The sequence below is a fragment of the Macrobrachium rosenbergii genome, chromosome 43 (assembly GCF_040412425.1).
Source record: "Macrobrachium rosenbergii isolate ZJJX-2024 chromosome 43, ASM4041242v1, whole genome shotgun sequence".
In the NCBI taxonomy this organism is placed as follows: Eukaryota; Metazoa; Arthropoda; class Malacostraca; order Decapoda; family Palaemonidae; genus Macrobrachium; species Macrobrachium rosenbergii.
Window position 1 is genome coordinate 43061022 of NC_089783.1, and position 22502 is coordinate 43083523.

Sequence of the window (22502 nt, forward strand, 5' to 3'; positions counted from 1 at the left end):
CGTTACAAGGTTAATTTTCTGTTAACCTAGACACAAGACTGACTGGAAGGAAGCAAGGGAGCCAGGTGCAGGAGCAAGTGGATAAAAAGTAGGAGGGCTAGTGGCAGGAGAGAAAAATGGATGTGAGGAGAGTTGCACCAGGCGTTTGGGAGCTGATGCCGGGCACATGAGAGCGGGAGCTGGGTGCTCTGTAATTGGCACCAGGCGAGATGGTGCTGGGAGCTTGGAGCACGATTCTTGGCTCTCGAGAACGCCTTCTCTCCTAAAGCTCACCGACCAAAGCACTAAGCACAAAATCTCTAAGGGAAAAAAGTGAAAAGAAATTGTTAAACTTGGTTGCAACTTCGCTACAGCAGCGAAAAAATTACAAACTTGAATCAGATCTCAATAATAACAAAGCAATAAAAAACTAACCCTGAAAGCTTAATAAGTTTGAAGGCTAGCCGAAATTAGCGGTAATACTTCACTGAAATCCGGTTATACCACTGGCAAATAATGAACAAAACTACCGCAAACACCTGATGTTTACATCGGGCACGACAGAAACAGAATGAGGTTGTCCGCTAAGTTGTTCCTGGTATTCCCGTTAGTGGACGGGACTAATCACCTACACTAACCAATTGAAGCCCTACCATGAATTTTGAATTTAAGCTGGTGCGTGAGTTAGAAACTATAGCTATGTAATTACTTTGTAAGTTACTTATATAAAATATGTAATTAATCTTACCTGGAATATGGCAAATGGTGCACTTTGCTTTGAAGATGGTGCATTTGATTCAATGTCCAGAGCAACACTGTCCTCCTTGAATAAGGTGACTGACCACATATCATTTATAGCATTCATAGCCATCTTGGTGTTGACTGTGGGATCAGTTAAATTGAGACCTCTGGAGTTGCTTTGACTACTATGACTGTGATTTAAACCATCCTGACCACTGTTATTTGGGGCTGAGACTGAGAAGACGAGAAAAATTAAATTCTTAATTTCAAATTGATAGCAAGTAAAATCTAATAACTACATTACATAAAACAAAATCATCAGTGAAGTTTTGAAAAATTTTCCAGTTACAGGGTCAGACCATTGATGAGGTCTGTTCTGTCATGTGCCATTTTTGTTTAAATTACAAAATGATCAGGTCTTCAGCTAAAATCCCTTACCATAATTTTCTGAACCATCCTACAAGCCTTCATCCCATTACTTACAAATCAACTACTTTTCCAACTAACTGCAACTCACCTTTGTCATTCAAACTCCAACTACTCAACCTCTGAGATCTTAAAAGACTCAGATAGACAGAACATGTCTAACAGTAAAATAAAAGTTTGACATGCATCCACATTTTCTTGTTTATACCTTTATTATTATTATTTAAGTAGAAGACTCTCTTTCAAGCTAACAGAGTTAAAAGTAATTGCTGCGTCCACAGCACTTTATTTATATAGTCTTTTAAATCTTTATGATTTTCAGTTTTTCTTTTACAGGCAGTTCCCAGTTAACAGCAGGGGTTCTGTTCCTGGTTGAACACCGACAACCAAAAATTGCCTATAATTATGGTAATAAATGGCATTTACAACATCCTAAGAGCCAACAAACCACTTACCAACGCCGTTAACCACTTATCGACGCCGTTAACCGTTTGCCAACGCTGATAAACTGCTTGTCGATGCCAATAAACCACTTGCTGACGCCGAAAATTGCTTGCCATCGCTGAAAATCGGGTTAATGTCCTTAGCCAAACGCCACAAAACTGAAACACTGATGACCGAGGACTGCCTGTTTGTATTCTACCAGTAACTCGCCCATGTTTATCATTCATTCATAAATGAAAAGGTAAGCAGTTGCTGACTTGGATTCTTTTGTTGGAAAAGAATACACCAATACTTGATTTACAGAGTAACTTTGATGGAGTCCTGGTCTGGTACTTGAAACAAGGTGAGGGTTATCCTCAACACTCCTTAAAGACTGTTATTTTTGCTTCTAGGCCATTTTCTGCTCAAGCTTGATTAAGCATGGCCATGCTGAAATAAGAGTAAGACTGGTTTATCACACCGAATCCTACTTTTACATGTGGGATGGTCGACATGGGCAGGATGTTTGTTGGCCTCTAATTAGCTAGAGAAGGAATCTTGCTTTTTGACTGGCTACTGAGATTTCCTTGCAAACCAAAATCTGCTGATGGTCTAGTGGCTGCACCCTTGCCAAGTGGCAAGGTTAGTATTTTCCAGCAAAAATTTTAATTGGTTGACGGGAACCTCACAGACTCTCGCAGCTTCATCAGTGTAGTTTTCACCAGGAATGCCATCTTTTGCAGTTTTAAATAATTTCTGCACACAAATCTGCTTAATTCAGGTATAACATGGGGCTTGATGTGGGTGGAATGTGGATTTTTGGGAGAGTTTCTCCTGTTGTAGAAGAGCATTTAGCAACTGTAAATGCACCTCTCTCATTAGGTTTTACCAAAACAGGTGAATAAAGAAATTTGTATTGCTTTTAAAATTTTACCAGTCATGTCTTTCCTGTGCTTTATCATCCACAAACATAACATTTATCCCCCAGGTTCCCTTAACATCATTCTTATCTGAGTAGCCAGTCCACTGACTCTTCTGGTACCCAAAGGAGCACCGCTGTGACACTATCGCAAGCTATTCTCACGGGTTGTGTGTAAGACACCAAACCATCTCTATCTCCTTTTCATCATCATCTCGACTACATGTGGAACTTATAAAATTTCCTGTATGGTATCATCAACTCTGTATTATTTCTGATATTTCTAATATCCTTAAAACATCATTCTCTTAAATGACAATAGAATTCTAAGATTCATGACCTAAGTATGGTGGGAAGACCATATTATGACTGAGGAACTGATGGAGAGATAGTGTCAAGATACTCAAAACACTGAAGATTCCAAAGACTGCACTGGTTAGGATATATGATGAGAAGGGCTGAGGACCAGCTAGTCAGAAAAGCTGTACAGTGTATACTGTATATGCAAGTAGCACAAGGACTTATAGGAAGATCCATGAGATCATGGAGAAAGGAAGCAGATGAACACTTAAACCTGATGAAAGTTCAAGCAAGAAGTGTACAAGGCAGAAAAGAGCACAGAAAACTGCTTTTACATATTTAACTCTGTAAGAGGAAAAACTGACAAAAAGATTATGATGATGAAAAGCCATTTTGCAGCAAAATATTTCTTGACTGATATTTCCTTTAACATTATTTTTACAGTTTCTAAGACATTACCAAATAGGATTTGCTACCAATGTGCAATGGTTTTAGTGATAAACACAAATAAAACCTAGCCTATGGAAGGGTTTTATAGATTCAAACTACATGCTGGCTAGTCATGGCTTGCATTTGCAAGATGTAGCAAACTGCAAGGCCCTAGGAACTTGACCCTTACAAATTAAGAGAAAACTGTTCTTCAGAGAGCCTTTAGGACTGCTCAGAGTATACTGAGCAAGGAACACTGTAGTAGGATGCATCCTACCAGGGTCATCAACACTAACAAACTACCATCCACAGGAAAAGTAGGTTAAATTATTTGATTTTAATTCTCTCTTAACCCTTAAGGGATAGGCTAAATATATATCAAGCACACCCCCAGACCAGGGAAACTTAAGTGTTGGTCAATTTAAGAAAAAAAAAAAACACATCAATGGAAAGAGGAAGATATGCAAATGCACATGGTGTAAGAAAAACAATTCTAAAAAATTTTCCCTACCTTCCACAGGAAGTTGAAAGTGACTATTACAACCCTGTGTGGGGCCTCTTACAAAACACTTGTAAAAATATGTTAATTTTACCAAGTTATGCATGTTCTTTTCTAATAATTTATTTTATTTAGTTAAATTTTACAGCTTACACAATATCATAACAGATACGAACTATAATCAGTTACAAATTCTGAGTACAGTATATTTGTTGTAAAATATTTACAAGATTTACTGAGATGGGGAGATGCAGTAACTTTTTGTGAGGTATACACATTTTTTCTAATATTTCCCTGCACTTTTCTTTGCAAAATTACAATTATAGCTGACATGTTATCATAAAAGATAAGAACTAAAACCAAAAGCAATTCCTGAGCATAATTTTGAGCAAATAAATAAAAAGACGTCCTGAAGTAGCTGAGACGCAGTACATTCCCCTCTGAAATCTCAAGGCATGTTGATCGATGTTTTTCCCGAGCTCAACTAAATAGTTGCCATAAGTCATTTATGGACCAGTGAGGTGCTATTTACTTTTTTCCTGCTAAATTCATCCAAACTGAATGGCACACAATACTAATATTCATATGAGGATTCCCGTCCATTAAAGGTTACCAAAAATTAATATGATAAAATGCCATTTTAATCAATTTATAACTTCATTTATGGTAATTCCATTCTGTATTTATTTATTTACTCAGTTATTTAGAAGCTCAGTAGTTGTTACTTTTTTAATACTTCCTATAGAAATTTTTCATACTACCCTATTAAAACCTGTAACTACCAAACATTGATTAATAGCATTGTGCAAGCAGACAGAAATCAACTTTCCATGTTTTGTCACATGAAATCAGCTAAGTTTCTTTATACCACTGTCTCAAATCAACTTTTTAAGTTTTGTCACATGAAAATCAGCCAAGTTTCTTTATTATACTGTCTCCTTCAAATTTCACTGAACGAAATGACATTTGGTTTTAAGGTTAAAGTAATTTATAACAACAATAACACAGCATATTTTAGGGTATTTTCCTAATCTCTAATCTCAATATACAATACCTTATGAGACACTATGGGTGTAGTTGTGAAATTTTAATCCCATACAACATCGAGTATGGCCATAAACAATTGAATCGAGCAACAGCTATTTTGCAATTTTGAGAGATTTTTGTTTAATGTATGTTACTTTACTTTTGTATACAGGTAGTGCTCGAGTTACGATAACCTGTCTTACAATAATTTGATTTTGAGATGGGGTTAGCAATTAATACCGATATGACAAAATTTAGAAAATATTTTAAAATTTTGTGCAGGCGCAAGCAGCGAGAGAGACCAAATTACAATAGACCAACTTGTTCTCCTCCATCTCTTTGTCCCATCTTCTAGTTAAAAAAGTAAAAGAATGATAAAAGTATTGCTGGTAAAGTTACACTCTTGCAAAATACATATAGCCATAAACAACTGAATGGGATAACAACAGCTGTTTTGCTTGTATTTCAACCATCGTATGGTATTACACAATTACTGTAATGTTACAAATGATGTTAAGTAGAATAGGACTGATATATTTTTACATTATACCCTTATTCGGTATGGAGAAAAGATCGGCAAGGAAATATACTGCTAAATTTAAGCTGCAAGTTGTAGCTGAATCTGAGAAAACAATGTTCAAGCTGCTAATGACTATAAATTATTGTGCATCAGCAACATGGATTAAACTCGACCATAAATAAAATTGGAGAGAAAAATATTTTAATCAGAGCTACCGGGCATGAAACAACACACATTACTGCTGTTTTTATGCCAATAAAAGATACATGTGTAAAGTTCATATTATCATGAAATCAAGTGAAAATAGCAAACAGAATCTTGATTTTTTTTACACAAAAACATGCCCCCAACAGCCATTGTCATCTACTAACGAAAAAAATATCTAAATTAATTTCACAACGAGTGCTAACTAGAAGCAAGAAAAGGGCTCTGAACTGAGTTAAATACAGCGAAATAAACTTACCGTGTAGTCCATTTCCAAACCAAAACACTGATCGCAATTCATAATACAAAAGCAATATGAGAATACAGGCAGTTCCCGGTTATTGACGGGGGTTCTGTTCCAACAGTGTGACAATAAGTGAAAATAGCTGATAACCAAAAATTGGTGATTTCCAGTTATTGGCGCCTCTGTTAGGCACATATCGGTGCCAATACGCAATTATCGGCACCGATAAGCGGAAATCGGGCGAATACCAGCGCCAAAAATCGCTGATTTTCGTCACTAGACAAGTGCCAAAAAACCGGATCACCAATAACCAGGCCCGCTGATAACCAGCGACTGGCTGTACATACAATATTACTGGATACAGTGAAGTACAGTAAAGCCCCGTATTCGCGAGGGAATGTACCACACCCCCCCCGCGAATAGCTAAAATCTGCAAATACTTAAAACCCCCTCTAAAAACACATACCTGAGTATTTTAATAGTTTTATCACAAAAAGTGCTGATATTAATAATTACTATACCGTACACGTATAGAGTATACCTTATAGTGTAGGGTAGGCTACCATACATGTATAGAGGGTACTGAATACCCTAGTGTAGGTTAGGCTATATTCGAGATACGTTTTTACCAACAAACAATGGTTTTTTTTTTTTAACCTAACCCCATCATAAGTAGGATAATACCTGTACCTGTTTTACATATGTTTTATGTACAAAAATAAAAATAATTCCAGTAGTAATCCTTTTCTTTTAGCAACTAAAAAATTATTCTGAGAATGTAAACATTAGCCTTGCCTACTTAAATGCATAAGGCGAATGATCAGTTTTTTTTTTTTTAAGTATGACCATGATATAACACAATAATATGGTGTAAATTAATTCAGTAAGTAAAACATCAGTTTCATTACCATTATCTTTACCTTAAACACAGCTGTAATAATCTATTTGACTTATGCAAATGGATACTGAAGTGTATCACCCAGCCTACAGCAATAGTTCACACCTATTTTGTATTTTGTATATGGTGTGACCCTCTGAGTTGTGCTTCCTCCAAACACATATTTGCCTGCCTAGCAAACTTAATATCAAAGTTTCATTAAACATAATCTATTTACAGCTGGTTGTATTCTCAAACAAATCAGATCTCTCACACACTAATATAAAATATAAATCAAAATCAAAAAGCAAAAAGATCAAAGATTAATATATTGGGTTTGTAAAGCATATGACTGCCTAACAAACAATAATGCATTTCACATTCTACTTACCATGAGATGAGGAATTGTGTTCTTGCTCCTCTGGTATTTCGCCACAGAGAGAATTTAAAGTAACCGGTTTTAGCTGTAGTAATGCACGAGTAGAATTCTCCTCCAGAAACTGGAAAATAGTTAATACTCACTTTAAAAAATTCAAAACCACCTTTTCAAAAAATTTCAGGAATGAAGAAAAAATTCACTTTTCACAAAACAAAACATTATTCAAAAAGCTCATCACTGAAGTAAACACCCTCTTCTACATTCTCTTTATACAAGTTCATGTCCACAGGACAGCTGGGCAATTCACAGGTGCACATGCAAGGATAAAAATCATATTTTAATATTGTAAAAATATGATCACCCCAATCATTTCCAAACATGTTACTATGCACAGTAACAATTCAGTTTTCCAGCATCCACTGGTCTAGAAAACCTGCTGGTTTTGGCAGCTGGGTCAAAAAGTCTAATTCCAGATTGAAGGTCTAATCCAGCAAAAAAGTTAGGAGCATCCCCATAGTGTGAGTTTCCAACTACCAATTGACATAACAGCAGCTTCCCACTCAGCTTCATTTAGCCAGTAGAAAACAGTATCAGAATTCAGAAATACTTCACAAGTGCAAAAATTTTGAAAAAATGAGCCTTCAGAACTCTTGACATTTTGAAATAATACATCAGTATTTATGTGCGTAATAAAAATAAAAATACTTTTATCCACAGTATGTGCGCTTATGCTCATTTTGTCTAGTGTAAAGTACCTATCACCAACCAACCTGTGGCAAAACACACACACACACAAACACCTTCATTCTTTCAGTCTCTAATGACAATTCTGTAGAAACAAACAATATTAGAAGTGTGTGTATATGTGTACATGCATTATTACAAGTGCCTTTCTTGCCAGTTAAGAGTTGAATCCAGTTTTATGACATTTAAAATTAGTAGTACTGTATCTTAAGTCCATTAAAAATAACTAATGCAGCAATACCTTGTGGTGAGATGAAAACTAAAGCAATTTATGACAAGTTGGTGTATATGGGTTTTGTGCTTGCACAAACGTGCACTATGATCTATCATCAACCACTAAGTTAAATAAACACAATAACAGTCCAACTTATTTAGTATGGCACTGATTTTGTATGCAGCAAACTGACTTTTTGAATGCAATATACTGAAACTGCTCCACATGGTAGTGAAATGATTTTTATGAGAGTCGACAGTTCATTCCCTCTTCTACAAATGTAGCAAGAAGCCACTGTTTCCTTCTCTTTCAAGAATTTTAATTACAATGTCTTGTCAGCAACATGATGTTAAAAGAACAAAACCTATTAAAAATATATTACACATTGAAGTCTTAACGTATGATGTGTATGTGCAACACAACACTCATCTTCCCTTTATTTTTTAAAAAAAGTTTCTAGTGGGTTGTCTCCCAAGATTACTAGATACTATAGATTTTTATGTCAACGTAGCATCTTTGTGGATAAGCGCAAGCTTAGTAATACAGCACCTGTTCCAGAGAGTGGCATATCTACAGGCTGTAGTAACTACAGGCCAATCTCTATTCTCCCTGTGCTCTCCAAAGTTGCTGAAAAACTTATTTTTAAGCCACTATATAAGATGTGGAATCTAAAGGATTGTTAGCTGATAGTCAATATACATACAGAAAGCAGTTAGGTACCTGCTATGCTCTTTTAGACTTGACATGCCATTTGCAAGGGAACCTTGATAGGGGTTTTGAGTGCAGAGTAATTCAAATAGATCTTAGTGCTGCTTTCTATTTAGTAAATTACAAGGCACTTACTTACAAACTTCAAGGTTTCCTTACAGGCAGGCAGCAGTGAATTGCTGTGGACAGGATTTTTAGCAAACCAAGACCTACTGTGACTGGAGTGTTCTTGGTCTACTGTTATTTTTAGTGTATACAAGTGATATGGTTGCTGGCCTGGAAAACAAGATTGTTCAGTATGCCAATGAAGCAACACTTGTGGGTATAGTAAAGTCTCCACATATGAGATATGAAGCTGCCCTCACCCTCAATCGGGACATGGACTATTGATTAGATCTCATACAAATTTCCCACCCCATCCTCCCCTTCAGGTGGATGGAACTTTGCTGAATGAGTCTGAAGCTTTAATTATTCCAGGTGTAACTTTTGACTTACATTTAACTTTTGAGAAATATCTAATGAAAGTTTCAGCAAATGCCACATGTAAGTTAGGTATTATTCATAAGGCCTCATATATTTATGACAGTGATAAAATCAATACAACCTGTTTTTAGATCATTTGTACTTCCTTTGCATCCAGTGTGGATGTTTGCTTCTGCCAGAGATTTATCTCTTTTAAATAGAGTGGTTCACAGTTATAGGTTTCTGTTTCCTGTCTGTAGCAGTTATGACTCAGACCATTGACAGACGGTCTCGTTTGTCACTTTTTCATAAGTTGTATCTCAACAGAGATCTTTCATATTCACAATTGATCTCTAATCCCCTTTATCTGCTGAGACCAACCAGATTTGCTGAACAGCAGTACCAATATGCAGTAAATGTGCCTCGCTGTCAAGCTTCTCAGTTCCAGAGGTCCTGTATTCCTCACACCACTGGACAGTGGAACAGCCTCCCAGAGGTGTCGTGCAATTGGAACTTCAGAAGTTCAAGTGAAAATGCAATGCATTGCTACCCTAATACTATTCTTGCATTTTGATACATTTTTATCTGTTTATCTATTTATTTTTTTTCTTTTTCAATAAGTGGTATCTCTTCTTTCTGTATTTCCCTTCACTTTCTCTTACTTCTTCCTAATGAAAACCATATTCTTTGGAAGATTGAATTTCAAGTCAGTGGCCCCTGTGGGCTTGTTCCCTATGAATAAGTTTCATCTACTGAATAACAATAATCTGCAATATGGACAGAAATATATGATACGGTCTAAACATACTTGTTAAGAAATAAATTTTCTGTAACAATAAAAGATAAAAAGAAAACTTAAATATCGTGCAATGATACATTATTGACTGTAAATGTCATAAAATATGTTTTGATTATAGAATCTTGTAGACTAACCAAATGATACAAGAGTGCATATGTGCATGTCTGATGATGTTTTCTGAGCTTAGAGTATACAAGATAAAGAAACTTAAATTGTACTCTCTCCCAAAAATTTTTAAAAATAAATTTTGTAAAGTAACCAATACATTACAAAAGAATCATAAAAAAAATATAATACATACTCTAGGTAGATGTGTGAGTGTACATTAGTTATTTATATTCATTTTTTCCCAATAAATATTCAACTGCACTGAAGCATCACACCAACTTAACATATAACCTGCATGACAGGGTACCCAGGGCCAACTTCACAGCTTATAGTATACTGTAGTACAATTCCATTTAAAGTACTTAATTACCTTTCCTATCGGGTATTTGTAATTATCTTTATATCTAAAACACTGATTTACATATCCTTCAAAATCAGACATATTGAGGTCCATTAAGCTGAGGTGCCACATATAATACTTGAATGTTATTCTCAGACTAGAACAATATTAAAAAATTAAAACTATAGAATTTGGTAATAAAGCTGATTCCAGTTTTACCCTGTTTGTCCAGCATTTGTGCCAGCCCTGTACCTAGATTGTCCCATTAATCTCCGACTTGGACTTGTACTGTACTCCATAATAAAAAAAACAAAACTATGTTGCAATAAATAAAATTGTTTAGGTGTCAAGAAACTGAATACTTACAAGTGAAGCATTTACGGACTGATTTACGGATGCAGTGACTGACTTATTCATACAAATCCAACTGTCATGGTAAATGCTTTGATCTTTGTTCTGTGGAAGTAAGATTGACAAAAAATTAATAACCATACAACATGGTGCAGACAAAAATTCTTATCTACTGTATAGGATTCATCTACAACCTCGCCTCCTAAGTACTGAACCTACAGTCGTCATACAATATTTTTTAGCTCTGCCCATTTCCACTTGTCTTTTCTAAAGTAAATTTCATTAACTGTAAGAATTCATCTTGATACTCAGCAATCAGAGGAAAGGGGTTGTACAAAGTGTAAAGATGGAATTGTGGAGGGGAGAACACTGATAATCTATGTAAGTAAAACATGACTTATGGGACTCAGGAAGCAAAGGAAAAAGTACTATTATAAAATGGTAGAGTGGAGGCTATAAGAAAAGTGTGGGGGGCTAACTCCATACTATGTCAAATTTGTAACGATGGTTCCACAAGAGATAGTTAAGATTACAAACATACATGAAGGAAAGTTCTTTTTCATACCTAAAATTTTTGAGAGGGGGATTGAGCATTATGTTATAGTGGAAAGGCAGGTCTTACAAGATGAAAAATATTTCCACTACCCTGAGGATACACTACACTCCTAAGGAGGTATTATGAGGACAATAAGAAAATGAGTAACAACATGCAGGATTAAGAAAACAGACACATTTTGAAAAGGTGTGACTACAAATTCTTACAGTTCATAACCAAGTAGAGAACTAAAAGTTCCAAGTACTTGTAATAACCTTTAGCTATTGATAATAAAATTACCTAGTTCTTACTAAAATATACCATTTAATATGGCTTATGGAATCACATGTCCATAATTCTCTATATTTGCAACTATTTGTGTGAATAATGATGATTTTATATACAGTCAATTATTTGTTAATAAACTAATGGATAATAAATTTCCAATATGGTAACTTAGAAAATTAATTAATAAATTTGGTTATAAGAAGTTATTAGGTAGTCCCCTGGTTACGGCGGCTCTGACTTACAGCATTCTGAACTTAAAGCACTTTTTCAAAAATATTCATCAAAAAATTGGTTCTGGGTTACAGTGCCATAACTAGGATTCTGGGCGGCGTAGTTGTAGGTACCATAATGAGGTGAGAAAACCACTTTAGAGAGCTGTAGCCACTAGGAGCGTTCACTATAAGGAGGTTCCTACTATGAGGAGGGGAGAAAACCAGTTTACTACCAGGGCAAAGCTTAAAAACCTTTCTTTCCCACAGCTTACATAAGTCTCTCTCTCTCTCTCTTTTTATAAATTTTTATTACAATGTTCTGAGTTACATCACTTTACAACTTACAGCACGCTACTAGAACGGAACCCCTGCTGCAACCCGGGACTGCCTATCAATCAATATAATTTCAATGTTAATTTTAATTGTCTGGTCCTAATATTTTCACTAAAGTTTCTGTCTTTTTATTGCTCTAGTATCATATTTAATAAAAATAAAAAAATCAAACTTTATTTTTCTCCAGCTATGCTAGTTTTCTGCTATACTTACCTGCAAGTCTTTCTCTGTGCTGTTGACCATACCCTTCATTATTTAGCAATTAAACTGTTGAGTAATTTTAGGTGACATAGGTCAGACCCATTCCAAATTTCTTACCTCACTTTTTTTTTGTACTTTTTGAGGAACGCTCACATCACTAGTTTCTTGTGGTGACGTCACTTTAATCTGTGGTGCCTGACTATGAGGAAGCTGAAAAAAAAAAAAAAGGAAAATTCCCTTCACACAGACATTACAAAATGCCAATTCTCTTTAATTCTCATTTGATATATTTTTACCCTTTGCTCCTCCAGTGGTTTACATTTTAGACTACACTACTTACAGTTTTTGAACTTGAAAACCCATTGCAGGTCACATAGTACTCGCAAAAACTTGAATGTTCCCTCAATTCAGTTTAACCTTTTTCTTTTACAGAAAGTTTGAAATTTTTATTATCATCAGCATCTATGAATATGAGACCAATCAATAATAACTGAAAACATTCAACCTCTTCTTTTACTAACCCAACCTGACTAAAGTAGGTATTACCTAGCTTTAAATTCCTACTAGACTTGTTTGTCATTGTCACTGCCTCAACACTGTGCAACACAAACTGCCTCTGAAATTCTGCCACTCATGTATTAACTATGCTTTATCTTCCACAAACCTCTAACTTCCTTCTCAAAGTTCTCATCCAAGTACTACTGGGTTTTCAAACTCGGGAGTCCAGCTGACAATATCACATACTATTCTCCCATGGATCACATGGAGGACATGGCCAAGCCTTCTCCATCTTCCTTTTATCATTTTCTCACATACATCTGGAAATTCTGTAATTTCCCTTAGGTTACCATTTCCTCCCATTTGACCCTTAAAATTCTTCTTAAAGTTTATTTTCAAAAAGACAAAATCTTTTAGGATTCATGTCCGTATGTAATACAGATTGTACTAGACTTAGGTATAATGGTCCTTTCATTTGCAATTCCAGTCTAATATGATTTCCAAAACTTCTTCAACTTGCTTACTGTTTGAGTGGCCTTTTTTTAAGTCTTTTAATAAATTCCAACCCAAGAGAACCTGTACTGGATATCATTGTCCCTGAATATGTGAGATTCAACCTCATTAATCCTTTCTCCATCTAATGTTACTTTATCCACTTATGCATGCTCAGTTCTCTATATTTTTCCTTTTCTTAAATTTATTTTGGGTCCCATCTCTCAAAGCAAGCTTTGTAAATCATGTTCTGTTTCAATGCTTCAAATACCATCTTCTTCATACTTGAAGCTTGTCAGCTGATTATCGGGAATCGATCTCAAAGATCCGGTTATCGTCATTGCTAGACAAGCGCCGTAAAAACTGGATTGCCGATAACCGAGGCAGCTGTTAACCGGGGACTGCCTGTAATGAGTTCTTTCATGCCCAGTAGTTTGATTAAAATACTTGACAATTTTAATTTTGGTTGAGTTTCATCCATGTTATCAATGCAAACTAATTTATAGTCATTAGCAGCTTGAACATTGTTTTCTCAGCTTCAGCTGCAACTTGCAGCTTAAATTTAGCAGTATATTTTCTTGCCCATCTTTTATCCGTACCGAATAATGGTATAATGTAAAAATATATCAGTCCTATTCTACTTAACATCATTTGTACCATAACTACGGTACGTAATTGTGTTCTACCATACGATGGTTGAAATACAAGCAAAACGGATGTTATCTGATTCGGTGATAAGCAAAACAACAGTTTCTCGTTCAGTTGTTTATGGCTGTATGCATTTATGCAAGAGTATAACATTACTAACAATACTTTTGGCTGTATGCATTTACGCAAGAGTATAACGTTACTAACAATACTTTTATCATTCTCTTTTACTTTTTTAACTAGAGGATGGGATAAAGAGATGGAGGAAAAGAAGTTAGTCTATTGTAATTTGGTATCTCTCACTGCCCGATTGTATGCTGCTGCCTGTGCCCGCGTGAAATTCAAAAATGTTTTATACATATTGTTGTATCGGTATTAATTGCTTACCCAATTGTAAAATCGAATTATTGTAAGGTGAATTATTATAACTTGAGCACTACCTGAGTATTTTAATAGTTTTATCACAAAAAGTGCATTTAGTCATGAAAATGAGATGAAAACACAGTAATTAGTGAATATTTCTCAGTAAAAAAATACCATGAATGGGCAAATTTTTAGCACATAAGGAGTATGTATGTTCCATAGAGAAATCCGTGAATAGGGGAGTTCGCAAAGCTTGAGACCGTGAATGGGGGGGATTTACTGTATATAGATAAAAGGAACAAAGACGAATATTAAGTTGTACTACAAAACAGGTATTTAGTATATTACATACCTGCTGTTGACTTTGAAACAACTGCTGAATCACCATCTCATGTTTCTTAATCATATCTTGCATCTGTTGAATTTGAGCTGAAATAAAAAAATTTTTAAATATTTTACATTCACTTCATATTAAATTTTGTTGAATACATAACACTAAAATCTATCAAAAATTGTTTATAAAACCATTGTAAAACTACAGTAAAAAGTAGCCATAAAAAGTTCTTAACACCCTTAAAGATATAACTGTACTACAGTTAGATTAAAAAATACTGGCTTTACACATGCATAACAGGAAAAATACACAAATACTTTAAAATTTTTATTAAATATTAACACTTATGTTCAATACCCTAATTTACATAAGAGGCAGCAATATAATTTTAACAAAACTTAAAACTGAGCACACTATAGATATGAGGGTATTACCTCATTTAAGTGAGGGGCTTCAAACTACAATGCAAGGCCAAGTGAGGGAAGGGTTTAAGTCTAAAATGATTTCTTTTGATTATATTTCAATTTGCTAGTTTGGTCAGAAAAGATAAATGTGAAACTAACGTGATGAAAATCCTCTATTAGTTAAAAAAGATAACTGAAGCTGACCTAAACTAATGACCATGAAAATCATGAAAAGCACAGATTGAAACCTTCATCACACAGAAATTCAAGAAGGTGATTCACAAGGGCAGTGGAGAGGACTCATTTTATGTCTAATTACTTGCACTGAAAAACTGACAAAAGTCTTAGTAATGACATTGATGCTATATGTTCCTAAAAATCAAAATTTTAATAAAAATATCTAAGAATCGGATTACAGTAGTATCTTGGCAATATAAAACATTTAAATCTCTCATTTATTTTCTTAAATAACAAAGAAAATAAAATCATCAGTGTCATTTTGAAAATAATTACCTAAACTTACCATCTTTTTCTTGTTCCTTCTTTGCTAACTCTGCCTTCCGTCTTTCTTCCTTGAAGTAGTTTGCAGCTCTCAACTCCTCAAAAGAGAATTCCTCTGTTCCACAATACACCTAGATCAAATAAAATATTTTTCAAAAAATGTACTGAGTCAACATAACAAATGTAAATAAGCAAATACCAGAAGTTCAGTACCAAGCGCTTTCATGTTTATTATTCATGCATCTTCAGGGCACAAATGAGACAGTTGAAAAGAAGGTTACAAGGTAAACAAAAAGATCAAGACTACCAGATGGTAAATTATCAAAAGGGTAATAAACAAAGAGATGATCCGGGATAATCCAGGATCACGCGGTCACAAACTAAAACCATAGACTTAACCATAACAACACAGTTAAAAGGAATATCACATATTTTCCTTGGGTCCAGTGGTGGCTGCTCAACAGGTTGTGTAATTCATCCAGCCCCTGCATAACAGTTTGTATCTAAGATGATGGTATGAAAGCGAGAATGAATGAGATGACTGGTCTTTTTCCTTTTTCTTTCTCTTCTTCTCTACCAGGCGGGCAATATGAAATCATTCCATCATGTGCTAGATCGGGTTTGATACAGGTGAGACTGAGGCCTTTTTGTTTGAGTTTTGTTTATTCTTACATGAATATTAAAACCTTTGCAAAAGCAAGTCCCTCTCTCTAGCAAGGGGAGAGAGGACTGATAGAAAACTATTGGTGGCTATGAAGGTATGTTAATCTACAGACAAGAGTTCTTTAACTTCCGTGTACATTGTTGCATTGCATTGTATGAAGGCCCAGAAGTCTGGCTGTTAAATAATCACTTGTTTATCATGCCAGAGGCTTTGGTTTCCTTCCATAGGCTTCTTTAAGCCAGGAAGTTACCAGGTGTGCTGAACCTCCAGTCAATTCCAGACTTTCTTTCTTCCCTCCAAAAGTGAGTCTATCCATAAGTTAAGACCCAGATTTGTTCCACATATGAACAAATGACAAATTTTTTATTCAATTTGTATTTTTCATAGCTAACAAACCTGCAGTCTTAACTTATACAGCCTACCTCTAGCCACTCCTCAATCAAGTTTCCTGGGCTGGAAGAAAACTGAGGCGTCATCTCCTCGATTCATACACAATGGAGGTGACAGTTGCCACCTAGGCCTATCAGCCTACCTCGTTGCCACCAAATCCTTGTGTGTTTTCTTTTTACCAGTTTTCAGCTGGCACTGGAAGAATTATAGATAAGTTAGGACCTCATGTTCGTTAGCTATGAAAAGTACAAATAAAATAAAAAATATGTGCCATATTTAATGAAATAAATACCAAAAAGTAAGAAATGGCAGAAACAAACCAAAAGGCCTTGCCATCATGCTTTCATGATTTCCTTCACTCTTTTATAATTCTTTTATATTGTAGAGATATTTCTTCTATGCCACAGTTAGCCTATTCATGTTAGTATTTCCTTTAAGATGGTGCAGAACCTCTTATCTGGAGTTCATCAATTCAAAAACATCAATTATTCAGAGGTATCAAGCCTCTAGTGGTCACTACAGAAGTATTTACAGTCAGCTGATTTACATAAAACATAACCAATATACTGTACATCATGTAGCTGAATATTATGGATACTTTACTAATATAGTAGCATCTGACTATAACAGTATAGAGGGGAGTTTATCATTTACTAATTTTTTATAATGACTGCATTCTATATATGGAATGTTTTAAATAAATCCAATACACTGGACATAACTGCATTTAAGATGCACAGGAGTCTAAAGGCTACTGTATCATGATAGCCAACTCAGGAACTTGTCAGATGTCTAGTGAATTTAACATGTAGAATTCTTTCATAAATATTAATGTTTCCATTACATTTACAGCAATTATATCTATTCAGTTTTAAGACTTCAGTAAGGCTGACTGAATTAACCTAGGCCAGACTTTAGGCAGGTCAGTTATCCAGAGCACTCTTAGTCCAGATGATTCTGGACAACGGACTCTACTGTAATATTGATGTCAAATTAATTTTCATTCACCAAAAAAACAACAATAACCATAGTTTGGTCTTGAGAAACTAGAATAATCAGGCATTATGTATTAGTCATTATGTATCTTAAAAAGTAAAGCAAGAGTGCTAGGTAGCTTATAGTTGAGTAATTCTGATATGTAGAAACCATGCCTTTCCAGAGAGATTATATGTTAAAAATTTATTACACAATTATTTTTATATAATTACATAGCCTCTATTTTAATCATTTCTATGTACCTAACAATGTGGTGATAGTAGTGTTGAGCACAGCTTCCAGTAGACTAGGTTTAGTCTATTTTCTAGATTTGCCTTTGAGCCATATTATTTTACAATTACAGCAACTCTTCTGAGACTTTAATCATATCACTTGCAGTCAGACAAATGTCAACCCTAAAGATTCTAATGATTGCAAATGACATCAATAAAAAAAAAAGTTTAGCTAACTTCATCTAATCATTTTGACTTTTTCAATCTTTGAACATAATTAAGACCAATTATTCAGCTTAACAACAACCACCAGTATACCAAGAAAAATAAAACTACAGTGAGCTCTGATAGACAAACAGAGCTGTGCCCCTTAGTGATCAGTATGATTTTCTAAAAGGGTTGATTGAAATACATGCATCCCACTTCCAAACACAAACTTCTACCTACCTTATGCTTGCAATACTGAGGTTGAACTTTTGGATCAAATGGCTCAGGAACAAACAATGGGACATTCCAGTCATCCAAGTTCTTACGAACTGAGAGAACATTACTGGTCTCTGGTAACTTGGAAGGAGTTATACCAAGTTGAGATGCACCTGCATCTTCATGAACTGTAAAAAAAAATAAATAAATAAAAAAAAAAAAAGCATTACAATAGCAAAAAATATTCTAGTGCTGTAATTATATTACATTGGCCAACATACAAGTTTTAAAAATCACAGTCCATCGCAATAAATATTTTCTTATAACTTCATTTAAAAAACTAGGGCCATTTTTGTCAAAATATCTGTTCTTCCAAATTCATTACAGTAATCACAAAAAATCTTAATCTGTATAAACACTAAACCAGTATATCTTGGAAGAAAAGTCCTCTTACATTTGCCTAGCTCATGCTCTACTGGCACAATAGGCAAGGACACCTTGTGTGGCTTTACTGAATGCAATTATGCTCATGTGGTTCCTGGGATTATCATTTTTGTTTTTATTGTGATCTGACATTCCTGTTTAAATTCACACTTTTTCCTATTTAATTCATCTTGGTGTGTTGTACTTAGAGATATGTGAGTATCAGTCAACCAAACACCTTTTGCCTTCCATACACACCTGTCTTACCCTACTGTATATAATGCTGCCTCTGCAACACCTCTCACTTCTAACAGAGAAGAGGGCTGATGTGTGTTGGCCAAAACATTTAGCTTATTCTAGTTTTGTTTCACTAATGGGGCTAATTTAAGGAAAAAAGTATATCATACCCATTACTCCTGGTATAAATATGAGAATCATATCCACTTATATCAATATTTTCACCCATAACCCAGCCAACCCTCTACTTTCAGGTATGATAGACATTTATTAAATATGAAACTAATCCTTTATGCCATAAATTTACAGCAAGACTTCAATAGCAATCGTGTTTTCATTGCTGATCAGCTTGCAGTATTATGAATTTCTTGGCCAAAATCTAACTGAATCTCACTTTCATCTTAAATCTTAATCTTGAGAATGGAGAAATGATTCAAGCTAAACTCAAAACCTTACTGTCTCTTGAACATTATTAAAATCCTTTTTTAACCAAACTGCAGTTATAACACTAATTCTCATACAGCTGACATAAAAGAATCCGTTCTCACAATGAAAGCAAATTACATACCAAAGCCCTTTGAAATAAGTATGTAACAAACTAATTAAATCAATCTATAAAAAACTTACCTGCAAAAGCTGGTTTTTGATGTTTGCTGACATCTTCCAAAGGCACCACACCAGAAGTCTTTTGAGACACCTTTGCTTTTGTCCATTTTGTGGGATCCTTAACATTTTCCTTGTTGACAGTGTTACGAATGGGAAGGTCTCCACCTTTGATACAGTTTCCCCCATCCACAGCAGACAAATTCCCATTATCCTAAATGAAAAAGTAAAAATTTAAATCACACTCATAAAAAAACTCTTGCTTTTAATATTTTACTGCTGGCAAATACTGTATGGGGATTGAAGTGCATTTAAAAAGCACCTTATTACTTTTCTATGGGGATTGGGGTGTATTTAAAAAGCATATCATTACTGTACTTTTCTATATATAATTCACATGAAACTCTTCAACTCTGAAATAAAATGATCAGGGCATTAGAATCAAAATCTGGTAATACAGTTCAAGAAGGATCTAACATCGTCCACCAGCTATCTTGACAGAAGATTCATTATACAGTTATCAAGATTCCCACATTATGAACTGCATCTGATGATCAGTTCTGAGGGGAGGCAAATATAAAGACCTCACAGCCATAGACCAGATATGGCAAGATTAATGCCTTGTAGTATAATCTTAGCAGTTGCTTATGATTATCCCCCAGGTGATGCAGGATAGAACTTTTCAACAGATTCATGGGCTTCATACACAACTCTCAAATCAATTATGTCAGAAGCTCCACAGTCTTTAACCAAGTACTGTATTTCTGTTGCCCTAGGAATTTTTTGTGCATCTATGTATTAAGCCTAGGTCTGGGTGGGTTTGCTTCATACACAACAAGATCGGAGAAAGGCCTAGCACCTTCCTCGTAACACAGATGAGTGGTTCACTGGTATACCCAATATGCCTCCTTTCACAAAAATGCAACTATCGCCATGCTGTCAATGCTCATAGGGGTATGAGATCCATGAGAAAGATTAAGGTTGTGATTGACTTTCTGTGAAAGAGGATTTTGGTGCTCACTGTAATTCCCTTCTGCTGGCAAATGGAACTAACTGGCATAGTTTCTGGGGGAAGTCCTTCCCAGTTTCCTCAATGCAAGCCTAGTTCCATGTGCACTTATTAAACCTAGTACTTAAAAGTAATATACTGTATAAATGCTTAGCACCATACACAAACCTAGCTTATCAAAAATCAATAAAGACTAACCTGGTAGATACTAAAAGTAGGACCACCAGCATTGCTTGCAGGTGCACTCTGTGAAACACGGCCAGCGGGCCCCAACACAGTTGACCCAACACGCTCGTTGGAAACTTTATTTTTCTTCCCCTGGACTTTTAAAGATGTTAAAGCTACACGATGGACATCTCCCCCTTCTGTTTCATTCTCATTTGGTCTTCCTTCCACAGTTGCCCTTGCAACTCGACTTTGAAACTTTCTGAAAATTATTCAAAAGATTTAATGGACCATAATTGTATGTTATAAACTCAAATTATCATTATAAGAGTTTAACAGATAAACACAAAACCCTCCTTAAAACACACCTAGAAAAGTCACTACCATACTTACTTGTGTGCATCATCTAAAACATCAAATGGAACAGCCCCAGCCTGCAGACCCTTTTGGTAAATAGCATCTGCTCGTTTAAAATTTCCCAATCTTTCAAGTTCCCATGACCAATTTATGTAGAAATCAGCAAGATGAGTGCATAAATCTTTGCTTTCTAATGCTGAGTACACTTCTAATGGATTAGGGCAGATGTTTGCCTGAAAGCAAGTAACAAAATTATGTAAACATTGTAAAATCAACCTTTAACTGGTGCTCCAACACAGAATCCTGGTTTTTATAGTCCACTGTCATTTACAATTTCTTAATTTTGATTAAAATTTAAACCAGTTCAACACTTAATTCAAAATAATTTCCCACTTGCTTTCATTCTTTTGATTTAAATTTTAATACATCACTAGTACCTGGTAATGTTTACTGTTCAACCCTATTTTACACGAATATGAGGTAAAAACAAAGAAAAGTTCACAACAATGGCTTTTTACTCTTTTAATGAAAAGCAGGATTATTGTTTTAACTGATATGCAAGAATCTCATTCTTTAGTTCATTTTTCCCAAAAACATATTCAAACTTAATGTATACCTTTATCTGGAAAAGCAACCTTTCATCACTTGAAAGAAAAAGTTTTCACAGCACCAATATTTCATTTTATAACCAATAAAAACTTGTAGTATGACTAACCTTTAAAATTTATAATACTATCTTTTCTTTAAAGAGAAAAATTAAGAGAATTTGTATTAAAAGATACGAACAATTTTTAAAATTAATCTTATCCCTCTATTATAACTCATGTATTCCCACGTCAGGCAGGAATATGGTGTGAAAACTAAAAAATTACACAGGATCATTTGGTATGAAACATCTATTGGCCCATCCCTTTCATGTAAACTAATGGTTTGAGCATCTAGTGTCTTCTGTTTCAGTGCTTTCTGTCGCTGGTCTGCAAGGACACATTGGAAAAGTGCTATTTACATGTCCTAGCTGCTGATTTGGAATGTTTTTTGGATTTTGGCTTTTGTCTGTTATTGAGGATATTCACTTGGATATACGTAACAACAAAATGTATAGGATAAGCAACGTAAGAGTGTAACACCTATCTTTACTCCTGAGCCAATGATGGTCATGACCTGTGCATAAAATGTAGGAGTAAGGATTGTTTCTTTAATGACTGTTACAATCAATGTGCTGATTGGCCAGATGGTATGAATAATTGTTTAAGATATATAAGGAGGCAAAAAGCTGATATGAATAGGGAAAGACAACAAAGAGACTCTTCTACAGCTAGGATAGGAAATAATGACAGAAGAGCTTGTAATTCTTATCCCTAGACATTTTTCTTCACCCCTTAAAGCTCCAAGTATTGTTTAAAATATAAGATTTGGAAAATTAGAATCCGATGCAAGACTACTTTCAAAAAAGTTTATGGGGTTTACCACTGCTACACTTGCTTCACTTATCAATCCAAATGAATCAACCACTTTCAGGGGA

The 22502-nt window shown here is 35.0% G+C and overlaps 1 protein-coding gene across 2 annotated transcripts in view; it reads right to left on the minus strand.

Moving 5' to 3' along the window:
• BubR1 (Bub1-related kinase) overlaps positions 1-22502 on the minus strand; it is a 73979-nt gene that overhangs the window by 41719 nt on the left and 9758 nt on the right. For both annotated transcript variants that reach the window (XM_067087079.1, XM_067087080.1), the window contains exons 4-13: positions 21017-21213; positions 20657-20885; positions 19474-19663; positions 18211-18374; positions 15524-15632; positions 14615-14691; positions 12379-12471; positions 10708-10797; positions 6979-7087; positions 728-954 (exon numbers count right to left, since the gene is read on the minus strand). In XM_067087079.1, coding sequence (XP_066943180.1) covers positions 728-954; positions 6979-7087; positions 10708-10797; positions 12379-12471; positions 14615-14691; positions 15524-15632; positions 18211-18374; positions 19474-19663; positions 20657-20885; positions 21017-21213 — 1485 coding nt within the window. The remainder of the gene's footprint in view (positions 1-727; positions 955-6978; positions 7088-10707; positions 10798-12378; positions 12472-14614; positions 14692-15523; positions 15633-18210; positions 18375-19473; positions 19664-20656; positions 20886-21016; positions 21214-22502) is intronic.